The 13197-nt window shown below is 56.4% G+C and overlaps 1 protein-coding gene across 2 annotated transcripts in view; it reads right to left on the reverse strand.

The window, feature by feature from the left end:
- DOC2B (double C2 domain beta) overlaps positions 1–13197 on the reverse strand; it is a 32702-nt gene that overhangs the window by 8927 nt on the left and 10578 nt on the right. For both annotated transcript variants that reach the window (XM_017510576.2, XM_037732116.1), the window contains 4 exons: positions 9428–9502; positions 7428–7537; positions 6786–6912; positions 1347–1504 (listed from right to left, as the gene is read on the reverse strand). In XM_017510576.2, coding sequence (XP_017366065.1) covers positions 1347–1504; positions 6786–6912; positions 7428–7537; positions 9428–9502 — 470 coding nt within the window. The remainder of the gene's footprint in view (positions 1–1346; positions 1505–6785; positions 6913–7427; positions 7538–9427; positions 9503–13197) is intronic.

The raw sequence follows: 13197 nt of genomic DNA on the forward strand, positions 1-13197 counted from the left end.
CTCGGCTCACTGCAATCTCCACCACCCAGTTTGAAGTGATTTTCTTGCCTCAGCCTCCCGAATAGCTGGGATTAAAGGCTCTCGCCACCACACCTGGCTAATTTTTGGATTTTTAGTAGAGATGGGGTTGCCCCATACTGGCCAGGATGGTCTCAAAACTCCTGACCCCAGGTGATCCGCCCACGTCGGCCTCCCAAAGTGCTTGGAATACAGGCATGAGCCACTGCACACGGCCTAATGTATTATTATTTTTAACTGTAGAGACGAGGTCTCAGTATGTTGCCCAGGCTGGTCTCAAATTCCTGGGCTCAAGCAATCCTCCCATGTAGCTAGGACTACAGGCACGCGCCACTATGCCCAGCTAATTTTTAAATCTTTTGTAGAGATGGGGGTCTCAAACTCCCAGCCTCAAGCAATCCTCCCGCCTTGGCCTCCCAAAGTGTTGAGAATATAAGTGGGTGTCACTGCACCTGCCCCATATAATTTTAAAAGTGGCAGGAATACGATCACGGCCAGCGGGGATGGTGCCCCCAGAGCTGTGCCACAAGGAGTACCGGCCTCTTCATGGTGCCAAGATGCCCCCGAGGCCTTAGTCACCTGGGTCCCTGGTGTCCCCTAGGTTAGAGCCATTCCTCTGTCATTCCCCCTCCCTGAAGCACCTGCCCCTCCTTTCTGCTGAACTAAATTCCTCCCTAAGTCTCCCCTTTCCAGAGTCTCCCTGCGAGCTCAGACTCGTACCTACCTAGTTTCTGCAGAGCCCCAAGCACTGAAGGCGGCCGCTGCAGCACCTGCGGCACCCTCTCCAAAGGGCCAGGGCTCCTGCCTGGCTCTCAGAGCGACACAGCCCATCCTGGCCAGGCTCACAGGTCCACAGCTCGGGGGCCCAGGTCACCTGGCATGGCCCTTTAGTGCCTCTCCCCAGGACCACCATTGGCCTCCACTGGTAGAGCTGGGTACAAGTGGGCAGTTGCCAAGGCCTGGAAAGACTTTCTCTGCCGCCTCTCCCAGCCTCCTAGCTACCCCTGGCATGGGGCCCGCCTTCTCCTAGCCCCTCCTCCAACCTGCTCAAGACCCCTCCTGGGCCCCTCAGTCACAGGGAAGCCTGGACATGGCATCAGGAGATAACAAATATCTGCATGACCCTGGGAAGCCACTCAGCTTCCCTGGGCCTCAGTTTCCCCACCTGTGAAATTGGCTGGCCATGCTTAACCCCTGGAGTTGCCAAAGGAGCTCAACATGGAACACGGCACTCCTGAACCTCCGCTGCTGCCTGGGTGCCTGTCACCTGAGACCACGGAGGCCGGAGGTGAGGAGGTGGCAGGAGGTCACATGCATGGCACACTCACGTTTTCACGTAGGGGTCCGAGTAGCCATTGGCGTCCATGGCGGCCAGGTGTGCACACCGCACGATACCCACCAGCAGGCCCTGCTTCTGTGAGCTGTACTTGAGGGAGATGAGGATACGGCCCCGCTCCTCCAGGGACTTGTCTTCGGTCTTGTCCACCTGTCGGAGGGACCGGTCCCTTAGTCCTCACCTGCCCCCACCCCTCTCTCGGCCAGCCTTGGCCTCCCCTTCCTGAGCCCGCCCACTCCCACTGCCTGGTCACGGCCCCCGGTGAGTGGTCACGTGGTGAACTCACAGCCTTTCTGTCATCTCTTCCCTCCCAAGGTTTCTGCCGGGGAGAGATCTGCCCTCCCCCTCCCCGTTCTTGGCTGACTGGTCTGGGGTGGCCTTCACAGCCCAGTAAGGGCCAGTGCAGGGGCCAGGTTGGGTCCAATGCCTGGCTCTGTGTGGAACAGGAGCTGAGAGTAGCTCTTACCCTTTTTAAAAAAAATTGTTTAAAAAACAAAATAGAGACGGGGGTCACAGTGTTGCCAAGGCTGATATCAAACTCCTGGGCTCAAGAGATCCTCCTGCCTTGGCCTTCCAAAGTGCTGGGATTACAGGCGTCAGCCACCGTGCCCAGCTGGTTCTTACTTTTTTGAGTAGCAGAAAGAAAAATGAAAAGTATTTTGTGGCACATGAAAATGATATGAAATTCACACTTCAGCTTCCACTGATAACATGTTATTGCAACACAGCCTTGCCAGCTCCTTGACGCCTTCTCTATGGCTGCCTTTGCTCTAAGGACAGAGCTGCGTGGTGGCTACACACCACATCGTGCACACGGCCTGACGTATGCGCACACCGGTCCTTCGCAGCAGTCCGCAGTGCCGAGCCCGGCGCCCTTGACGTCCACAGATGATTCTCTGCCTCATCCTACCTCACAGCCTGCCTTTCTCTACAGTCCCGAGGCTTTGAGGCTGGGTCCCACCTCCACGCCTCTGCACACGCTGTAAACACAGCTCAAACACCCTCCTCTGTGTTCACTGCTTGATAAATTCCTGGTCCTCTGGGCCTAAGCTCAGTGTAAGCGGCACCAGACTGGGAGGCGATTCTGACCCTCAGGGTGGGCTGCCCGTCCCCTCAGTGATCCCACTGCCTAGGCTTCTGTCCTGTCTGGGTGGCCCCCTGCTTCCTCATAGGTCTGTCCCAGCCTCTAAGTTCCTTGAAGTTGGGACTCTGCCTGTAACTTCTTTTTTGAGGCAGAGACTTGCTCTTGTCACCCAGGCTAGAGTGCAGTGGCACAATCTCGGCTCACTACAACCTCTGCCTCCCGGGTTCAAGCGATTCTCCTGCCTCAGCCTCCTGAGTAGCTGGGACTACAAGCATGCACCACCATACCCGCCTAATTTTTCTATTTTTTAGCAGAGACAGGGTTTTGCCATTTTTACCAGGCTGGTCTCAAACTCCTGACCTCAAGTGATCTGCCTGCTTCAGCCTCCCAAAGTGCTGGGATCACAGTTATGAGCCATCGTGTCTGGCTAATACCTGCATCATCTTTAATACCTCAGGGCTGGGCAATAGCCTGGCACTAAGTGGCCACTGGAGGCTTGTCCTAGTGAAGGTAGGAATGGAGGGACAGGTGGTACCCTATGGGTTCAACCTCATGCAACCAACTCCAGCCTGGGGGGGGGTTCGAAGCAGGGCAGAAAGGTGTGCCCATGCCAGTGGAGCCTGGTGGATGGAAAAAGGTCACCCTAGCCCCAGTCCTCCGAAGATGCCTCTCAGGGAGCTGGAGGTGGCTCACTTAGGAGAACCCAGAAGTCAGAGCTCTGGTACATTCCTCCCCTGGGAAAGCTGGGAGCCAGGTGGGGAGGCCACTCACGCCTTCCGTGCCCCAGCAGCTGCCTGACGCCTGCCTCTCGGGGCAGATCTCAGCTCCAGGCCTCCCCATCCCCAGCCAACCTGATACTTCTCCACTCCTTGCCCTCCCCAGACCATGCGGCTTCTTCCTTCTGGCTGCTACACACCCTAAACCCCTTCTCCTAGGCCCTGAGCCAACCCAGAAACACCAGCTTGAACCCTGTGTCCCCCTGGGTCCCCTTAGGACTCTGCTAGGCTCCTGTCCTAAGCAGCCCCAGCCGCATCCTGTTGCTCACAACTGTGCCCTGCCTGGCACCAAGTAAGTCCCTCTGTAGCTACATCTAACCCTTTCTGGAGATGAGACTCCTGTGAGGTGAGCAGGGATATCTAGCAGGGAGGACACACATGCCCCCGAGGGCCACCTTCCCCACCTCCCACGCCCACAGTAGACATGGCTAATCGATCCCAGCATTTACTCTGAGCTCCACTGCCGCCTCAGAATCCTTCTCAACACAGTGCTCGGGCAGCCGTACCCGATGGATCAGGCCAGGCCCACGAGATCTCACTATTTGCCCCTCAGGTTGAGCTCTGTGTGTGAGGGCCTCAATGCACCGTGCTGCTCGTGTCAGTGTGTGTGATGTGAAAATTAAACAATATAAACCAGCAGGGGTCAGGCACGGTGGTGCATGTCGGTAAGCCCAGCACTTTGGAAGGCCGAGGCAGGTGGATCACCTGAGGTCAGGAGTTGAAGACCACCCTGGTCAACGTGGTGAAACACCGTCTCTACTAAAAACACAAAAATTAGCCAGGCGTGGTGGCAGACGCCTGTAATCCCAGCTACTTGGGAGGCTGAAGCCGGAGAATCGCTTGAACCTGGGATGCAGAGGTTACTGTGAGCTGAGATCGTGCCACTGCACTCCAGCCTGGGCAACAGAGCACAAGACTCCATCTCAAGCAAAACAAAACAAAACAAAAATAGCAGGGACATTTTCAGCTGTTTTTTCAGGGGTGGGATATGGTATTTTGGGTTGTTTCATAAGAAGACCACTGGGTATTATTCAGTATTGACTTAAAATAGATAATGTGGGCCGGGCGCGGTGGCTCAAGCCTGTAATCCCAGCACTTTGGGAGGCCGAGGCGGGTGGATCACGAGGTCAAGAGATCGAGACCATCCTGGTCAACATGGTGAAACCCCGTCTCTACTAAAAATACAAAAAATTAGCTGGGCATGGTGGCGCGTGTCTGTAGTTCCAGCTACTCAGGAGGCTGAGGCAGGAGAATTGCCTGAACCCAGGAGGCGGAGGTTGCGGTGAGCGAGATTGCGCCATTGCACTCCAGCCTGGGTAACAAGAGCGAAACTCCGTCTCAAAAAAAAAAAAAAAAGGCCGGGCGGGGTGGCTCACGCCTGTAATCCCAGCACTTTGGGAGGCCGAGGCGGGTGGATCACGAGGTCAAGAGATCGAGACCATCCTGGTCAACATGGTGAAACCCCGTCTCTACTAAAAATACAAAAAATTAGCTGGGCATGGTGGCGCGTGCCTGTAATCCCAGCTACTCAGGAGGCTGAGGCAAGAGAATCACCTGAACCCAGGAGGCGGAGGTTGCGGTGAGCCGAGATCGTGCCATTGCACTATAGCCTGGGTAACAAGAGCGAAACTCCGTCTCAAAAAAAATAAAAAATAAAAAATAGATAATGTTCAGACTATAAAATCTAAAATGTACACCAGAGGCCTGGCACAGGGGCTCGTCCCTATAATCCCAGCAGTCTGGGAGGCCAAGGCAGGGGGATCACTGGAGGTCAGGCGTTCAAGACTTGCCTGGCCAATGTGGCAAACCCATCTCTACTAACAATACAAAAATTAGCCAGGCATGGGGGCTCATGCCTGTAATCCCAGAACTTTGGGAGGTTGAGGCAGATGGATCATTCTAGGTTATGAGTTTGAGACCAGCTTGGCCAACATAGTGAAACCCCGTCTCTGCTAAAAATGCAAAAATTAGCTGGGTGTGGTGGCGCGTGCCTGTAATCCCAGCCACTCGGGAGGCTGAGACACAAGAATCACTTGAACCCAGAAGGTAGAGGTTGCAGTGAGTCAAGATTGTGCCAATGCATTCCAGCCTGGGGGACAGAGCAAGACTCTGTCTCAAAAAAACATAAAAATAAATAAATAAAAGTATCACCAGAATGTGGCTTTACTGTGGGGTGGGGGGGTACCCCAAACTTCACTCCTGTGGTCACTTGTGTGTCCCTGAACTGCACTAATGAGCTGGTAGCACATCCAGCAACGCCCTGATCTTGGCCATGCACAGGCACGCACATGCTTTCACCAACACACAACACACACAGACACACGGTCTCACACATACGATTCGCATACGGGCACATACACACACACACGTTGACACCCCATGTACACATCCACACGGTTGTTTATGCCGGTAATCAAAACTCAGGAACACGACTACAGCAGCGCTGATGTTGCCTTTCTTAAGTGACATAGATCATGTGGGAAAATCGGGTTACCTGTGGTTAGTGACTAACAATAACACAGAAAAAGTGATATCCATCACACAAATGTCTGGGTGGGAGGGAACGTGATAAGGAAATCAAACTGGACCAAGTGATGCGGAAAGACAGAACTGGGACCCTGGGAGGAAGCCCCAGTCACAGGCTGACTCGCCCCCAGGGCTTGACTTGGGTTAAGTTGGACGTGAGTCCACATCTCTGGGCCCCACTGGGGCTGGGCACACTGGGGACAGCTGCTGGGCTTTGTCCTCCTGAACTTGCCCCTTGCCCAGACCTCTAAGGGGACCACGTGCCAGGAAGGGGACCATGCCTCTGCCTGTGTCCTGAACACTAGAGGGCTGAGGGCCAGCATTTCTCTTGACCCTGGTGGCACTGGGGAACCCTGGTGAGAGGGCCTTTACCTGGTTCATAAGGGCTTTGCCAGCCCTATATACACCAAGACTCAGGAGGGCGTGGCTGCTGGAGCAGGCCGGGGGCAAAATCTCTTCTTACGTAATGTTCAGACAAGTGCCATTTCCCAGAAAGGATACTCTTCTGTCTTCTCTGCGTATCTCACAGGCACTCAGGTCTAACCCGTTCCAAGCATGCTCCTTGAGTGTCCCACCTGCATGTGGTCCCTGCCCCAGTCCTCTGGGCACAGTGAACAGCCTCTCAGGCTTCAGGGGCTCAGACCTCAAACCTCAGATCTGTCCTCCCCGCACCCAAGGAAGTCCTATCTGCTACCTGCACATCCGATCCAGAATAAAGCCCCCCTCCCGCTGCAAAGGCCAGGTCAGGGCTGCGCCCATCTCTCCCTGTCTCCCCGGGCCTCCCGCCCTCTTCTTCCAGACTTCCTGAGCCCAGGGCCAGCAAGCCTGGTAAAATGTCATCCCCCGCGTTCCCTCTGCCTAGCACCTCCCGTGAAAGCCATGGTCCTTCCTGGCCTCCAGTCCCTCGCCTCTTCAAGCTCACCTCCTCAATCTCCCCTCCCCTCTCACTCTGCCCCTCAGGAGCCCATCACAGGCAGGAAGTTCTGCCTTCTCAGCACCTGCCACTGAGCCAGGTACGCAGCAGGTGCTCAACCAGTGCTCTCACCGGCAGCTGCTTCTCCAGGCAGATGCTGAACGTCTTGGTGTGGTTGGGCTTCAGCTTCTTCAGAGGCACTCGTGTCTCCCCGATGAACTCGTTGTGCCGGAATTTGTCCTCGTCGCACACGGAGATCCTGGGGTGGGTCAGGGGCAAGAGGCACAGCCAGCGCCTCAGACGCGCTGGGCGTGGGGGGATGTGCGAGGGGAGGGCCGGCCCTGGCTTTTCCTGCCTCGAGCCCTACCCTGGTCTGGGGAGGGAGAGGCACAAGATGCCTGGGTGACAGGGCCAGAGTGTGGCATGATGTCAGGCACTGTCCTCCTGGACAAGTGTCCTCCAGTTCAAGGAGGGGACAGGAGAAAGAAGGGGTAGCCAGGAGGCTGGGGAGCCAGTTCTCCAGAGGGAACCACCTCCAGCACCCTGAGAGGCCCCAGGATGCACCTTCAGGGGACAGGCCAGGGTGACCCTTTTCCATCCACCAGGCTCCACCGGCACGGACTAACCTGTCTGCCTGTCTTTGAACCCAGGCTGCAGTTGCTGGCATGAGGTTGAACCCACAGGGGACCATCTGACCCCCAGTCCTGCCTTCACTAGGACAGCTGGGTGGGGGTGGGGACGGGGAGGGGGCAGCGGCCCGGGCCCCTCACCCACCGCAGGGTCTTGCGGAGCATGTCTTCATCTGTGATCCCATAGTAAGTGAGGGTCTCGTTCCACGTGGGGTTCAGAGTGTTACGGAGAGTCTTTGTTCTGAGCTTATTTGCCTGGAGAAGGGAAAAATGATATTATTAGCATCAAAGGATGTGTCAGACAGAACAGCGGCCCCCAGAGATGGCCACGTCCGCATCTTGGAACCTGTGAATAGGTTCTCAACACGGCCAAGGGGAGTGGAGCTGCCGGTGAAGTCGGGTCGTTAACAGGCTGACGTTATGACAGGGAGATGATCCTGGATTGTCTCGGTGGCCCCGAGTGGTCACAGGGTCCTTAAAAGCAGAATGAGCAGAGAAGAAAGACTGCGATGTCACCAAGGAAGGAGGCCAGGGAGATGCAACAGGGCCTGCTGTGAAGGTGGAGGGTGGGCAGCCTCTAGAAGTCAGAAAGAGCCAGGCAATAGGTAGGCTCCCCGGGCTCCAGGAGAAACGCAGCCCTGCTGACAGCTTGATTTTAGCCCAGGGAGAGCTTGGATGGACTGCAACCTGCAGAGCCGTCAGAGAGAGCGCGCTGCTTCAAGCCACGAGGTTCGGGGTCATCTGCTGCAGCAGCCGTAGGAGGCTCATCCAAGGAGGGTCCTGCCTCCAGCCCCTGATGCCTGGGGTGGGTTCTGCAGGAGGCCTGTGTGGAACTGGGGTCTCCTTCCCAGGGCACGCCCTGCCTTTTCGGACTGTTCCCTCTGCCTGGAACCCATCCTGTCCTCCGGTATGCCTCGGGGGTGGACTCTGAGCCGGAACGTTGCAGCCACTCCGTCCTCCTGAGCCATCGACTCTGAGCTCCGTGTTTGAATTGGTCTGATGCCTGCCACACCCAGCCCAGGCTGGGAGGTCGGCAGCCCCGGCTTCCCATTCCAGCTCTGTGGCAGCGTGGGTTCCGCACCATGGACAGGGCACAGGAATCCCTCTCACATGGCTTTCGGGACCTTGTTTACAAGGAGACCACACTTTATAAAACACTTGGGAGAGTCCTGGGGACCTCCTAAAATGCGGCAGCCAGGCACTGCCAGCTCCAGTCCCACAGATGAGGGGGCCCTGAGCTCCTGTGTCAGGCACACGTCCCCGGTCACACTCGCCCTGGCCCTCACACCGAGCCCACCTGCATAAGGACATCGACGCCCGCCTGGAATGGGGAGCCCATTTCTTCCCCAGGACTAGGTGGTGGGTCACTGCCATTTCTCCTGCAGCCCTGTCTCCCTAGAGAAAGGGGATGGCCCCTTCTGAGCAGGTCCTCCTGGACCCCAGGCCTACACATTTAGGGCCCCAAGTCAACTCAGACTCTGCCCCGTGAAATTAAAAATAAAACAACACTGAAGTGTCAGATGCACAGAAGGGAGACTAATTAGGTTCTGATTTTCCACAGCTCAAGGTCACCTTGATGCTTTTATTTAACAGCGACTTTTTTCCCTCCCCTCTCCTAGATGCACCTGCTGCGCTGGTGCCCCGACTGCATGTGTGGTTGACCCCCAGGTCCCCAGTGCAGGAACAAGGATCCTGTGGTCAAATATATTGGGCAGATGCTGCCCACTTCATCCTCCTTACGGAGAGTCAAGGAGCAGCCCATCAACACATTAAATGGTAAGTCCTACGGCACAGGAACCTGCTTCTGAATGGTTCCCAGTGTTATTGAACCCGAGTCCTCTGTTTGCACCTAACAGTAACTTCCAGTTGCAAATGCTTCTCATAAAGTGCCGGCCTGTAAATTCTCCAGGGGTTTCCCCAGGTCAGCAGGTAGGTAAGGCGGACACGTGAGGTCCCCAGGAGGCATCCAGGGTGTGGGGCAGACCTGGTGCTTTGCGTGGAGGTGAATGGCCGAGGTCCCCTCAGCTTGCGTGGGCTCTGAGGGGAGTGGCAGCTGTGGGCCTCCCTGGGTGCCCCCAGCCTAGTCCAGGCCCCATCAGTGTGGTCAGGTGCAGCGGGTGGGGGGGTCTGCGTGAAAACCCTCACCTTACTGGCTCCGGGCAGCAGGTGCAGCTTGACGTAGGGGTCTGCCAGCCCATTGTGGTCCATCGGCTTCAGGCCCTGGGCAGAGAACAGCAAAGGTGTGAACTGGAAATCAGGGAGACGGAGCCTGCAGGTGCCCTTGTCCCCTGGGTTTCCTGGGTGGGTCCACTCATGGCCCCTTTCACAGAAGACCCCAAGCCCCACACTTCCAGACAGAGGGAGCGAGGCTGGCTCAGCGCCAGCGCAATCTCCCCTCCTGTTAACATCCTGGCCCAGGGCAGCTGTCAGGGGCGTCTGTCAGGACAAACTTTCTCTTTCTCTTCTCTCCCTGGAAGCCAGGTGGCTCCCCTTCCTCGGAGCCTCCCTCCCCACCCCCTGTGGTCAGGCCCTTCTCCTAACTCCCCTCCCCCATCTTCTGAGCACGGCCTCCTGAGTGGCCAAGTCCCTCACTGACCCTAAATCCACATAACCCCGGGACACGGTTGGAGACCAGGCCCCACTTTGGGTCCGATTTGCCACAACTCCCAGTCAGTCCGTGGAGGTCACACAAACTGACTGGCCACAGAGGTCCCTCCACAAGATGGCACCCCTCACTCACTCTGGTTTTTCTAGAAAACCCAGCCAGGCGTGCACAGCTGGGGCACACAGAAGCATGCACACAGGAGCTTTGCTGACCTCAGCAGGCTCCTGTTTCTGAAAACTGCATTTTTTTCTTCTGGGCTGGTGCACAGGAATGCAGGGAGGCAGCTGTGGCATCTATGGGGTGCAGCTGGCAACCCCAGGACATTATTCAAAGATGCACTGCAAGGCTTCTACCCAGCCGGGTCAGGAGGCGCATGGCTGCTCACACCAGCCCATCTCCAAGGGAGGCTGAGGCTCCTGCCAGGCCCACCCTGCCTAGGTTTGACGGAGCCCTGGCGGATTCGGCGGGGACTTCCAACTACCCACTTCTCTGACTCTGGCAAAGGGCAGAGTTGTGGGGGCCTGGCTGGCTTGGGTTCTGGGCTCAGCTCCTGTGGTCACCAGTTGGGAAGTGGATGAGTTACTTTGCATCTAAGCCTCAACTTTGTCATCTGCAAAACGGGTTGGCCGGGAACAGTGGCTCACATCTGTAATCCGAGCACTTCAGCCCAAGATTCGAGACCAGCCTGGGCAACATAGTAAGACCCTGTATCTTCAAAAGCTAAAAAATTAGCTGGGCATGGTGGCCCGTGCCTGTGGTCCCAGCTACTATGGAAGCTGAGGTGGAAGGATTGCTTGAACCTGGGAAGTGGAGGCTGCACTCCAGCCTGGGTGACAGAGCAAGACCCTGTCTCAAATTACAAAAAAATAAGGGCAGGGGTGTAATAGTCCCACCTTCCTGGGGCTGGAGTGAGAGGCAGGGGGACGATGTGGACACAGGGCCTGGCAGGCAGGGCGATGCTCCCTTCTCTGCACGCCAGGCCCTGCAAGGTGCTGGAGAAGCGGCCAAGGTCCTGGGGGCGCATCTGAGCTGTGCCCTGCACTGTGGGGCTGCCTCTGGGACGGGGCCTGGTTCAGTGGCCTCACGTGTGCTCGAGGTGGCAAGGCTGCTCTTCCAAACCCAACTCCCTCGCCTCAGCCTCGAGCCTTTCCCACCAAGTGCCTGAAGTGCAGAGTTCCGGGAATCTGTGGCCCAGCCTGAGCGGGGAGGGTGCCCGGTGTCTTACTCTTACTTTCTTACACATTTGTCTGTTGTAGCTTAAAATGTTTTCGTTTGGCCCATGTTTCTCCACCCAGCCCTCTGGGGCGCTCTGTCCTTAGAGGGGGAAGGGCAGGAGCCTGTTTCCAGGGCCAGGAGCTGCTAGTGGGGCTCTTGGGCAGACTCTCCCCAGCTAAGGAGTCCTCAAGAGACAGACACCGACCCCGTGGGTTAAGGGGAGGCCTCACCGGAGGTGATCTGGTTAGACTGTGTCCCACCCAAATCTCATCTTAAATTGTACCCTACCATTCCCACATTTTGGGAGACAGACCCAGCGGGAGATAACTGAGTCACAGGGGAGGTTTCCCACACTGTTCCTGTGGCAGTCAGTCAGTCTCACACGATCTGATGGTCTGAGAAGCAGAAACCCATCTTGCTTGGATCCCATTCTCTCTATTGCCACCAAACGTGTGAGATGAGCCTTTCACCTTCTGCCATGACTGTGAGGCCTCCCCAGCCTTGTGGAACAGGAAGTCCAATAATCCTCTTTCCTTTATAAATTACCCAGTCTCAGGTATGTCTCTGCTGGCCGTGTGAAACGGACGAATCCAGGAAGGATGGGCGGAGGCGGCCCCAGGGAAGGCCCTGGCCAGCACTGAGGAAACATATGGGGGCTCTGGCTTTAAGAGGACAGCCTCTCCCCAAAACCCCAGCCCTGCCCGCCCTTGGCCTCTCGGAGGCTGTTGCTGGCGAAGTGTTCGGGAGAGGAGCTTCCTAGTCTCAAGTATTATTCAGCCTGAAAAAGGAAGTTCTGACCCGCACTGCGACGGGGATGGAGCCTGAAGACTTTCCGCTGAGTGAAAGACACCAAGGACAGGTGCTGGTGAACTGCACTTCTGCGGATCCTAGAATACCCTAGAATAGTCACATCCAGAGAGAAGGAAGCAAAGCGGCGGCCTCCCCAGGGCCCAGGGGAGGAGGAACGGGAGCTGCTGTTTAATGAGCAGTTTCAGTTTTGCAAGCTGAAGAGGGCTCTGGCCATGGGCTGCACTGCAGTGTGAAGGTAGAAGGTTCTCAGCACAACCGAACTGTGCACCAAAAATGGCTGAGCGTGGAGGGGAGGAGTCAAAAAAAAATGGTTGAGATGGGAAATTTATATTTGCATATTTTACCACAATAAAAAACCACCAAGAGTCTCCCAGAACTGGCAGCGCCAGGGGCTGCGTGTTCATTCATGTAATGCTCACAACAGCCATGCAGGGCAGGGACCATCAACTACTGTATTTACAGATGGGAAACTGAGACTTACCCATATGGGGGGGGACCAGCAAGGGTGCACCCTGGGGCGTCCTGCCTCCCCCTGGCCCTCCAGGGACCTATGTCAGCCCTGCTTCAGCTCGGCCACCCTGGGCCCCTCCCCACACCCCAGCCCAGAACCCCAGCTCTTTCCCGGCCTGCATCACCCCCTTCCCTACAGAACTGGATTTACATACAAGGAACCCGGCCTCCCATCCCTACCTCTGATACCTGAGGGACACAGGCCAAGTGGACACACACTTACACATGTGCACGCACAGTACCCACACATGCACACACAGAGACCCACGTTCAGTACACACACACGTGTGCACGCACAGTACTCACACATGCACACACAGAGACCCACATTCAGGACACACACACGTGTGCACGCACAGTACCCACACATGCACACACAAANTGTGCACGCACAGTACTCACACATGCACACACAGAGACCCACATTCAGGACACACACACGTGTGCACGCACAGTACCCACACATGCACACACAAAGACCCACATTCAGGACACACACACGTGCACGCCCACAGTACCCACACATGGACACACAGAGACCCACATTCAGGACACACACTCATATGTGTGTGCACACAGTACCCACATGCACAGAGACCCACATTCAGGACACACACACGTGTGCACGCACAGTACCCACACATGCACACACAGAGACCCACGTTCAGTACACACACACACATGTGCACGCACAGTACTCACACATGCACACACAGAGACCCACATTCAGGACACACACACGTGTGCACGCACAGTACCCACACATGCACACACA

This window comes from Cebus imitator, unplaced genomic scaffold (genome assembly GCF_001604975.1).
Source record: "Cebus imitator isolate Cc_AM_T3 unplaced genomic scaffold, Cebus_imitator-1.0 Scaffold441, whole genome shotgun sequence".
Taxonomy (NCBI): domain Eukaryota; kingdom Metazoa; phylum Chordata; class Mammalia; order Primates; family Cebidae; genus Cebus; species Cebus imitator.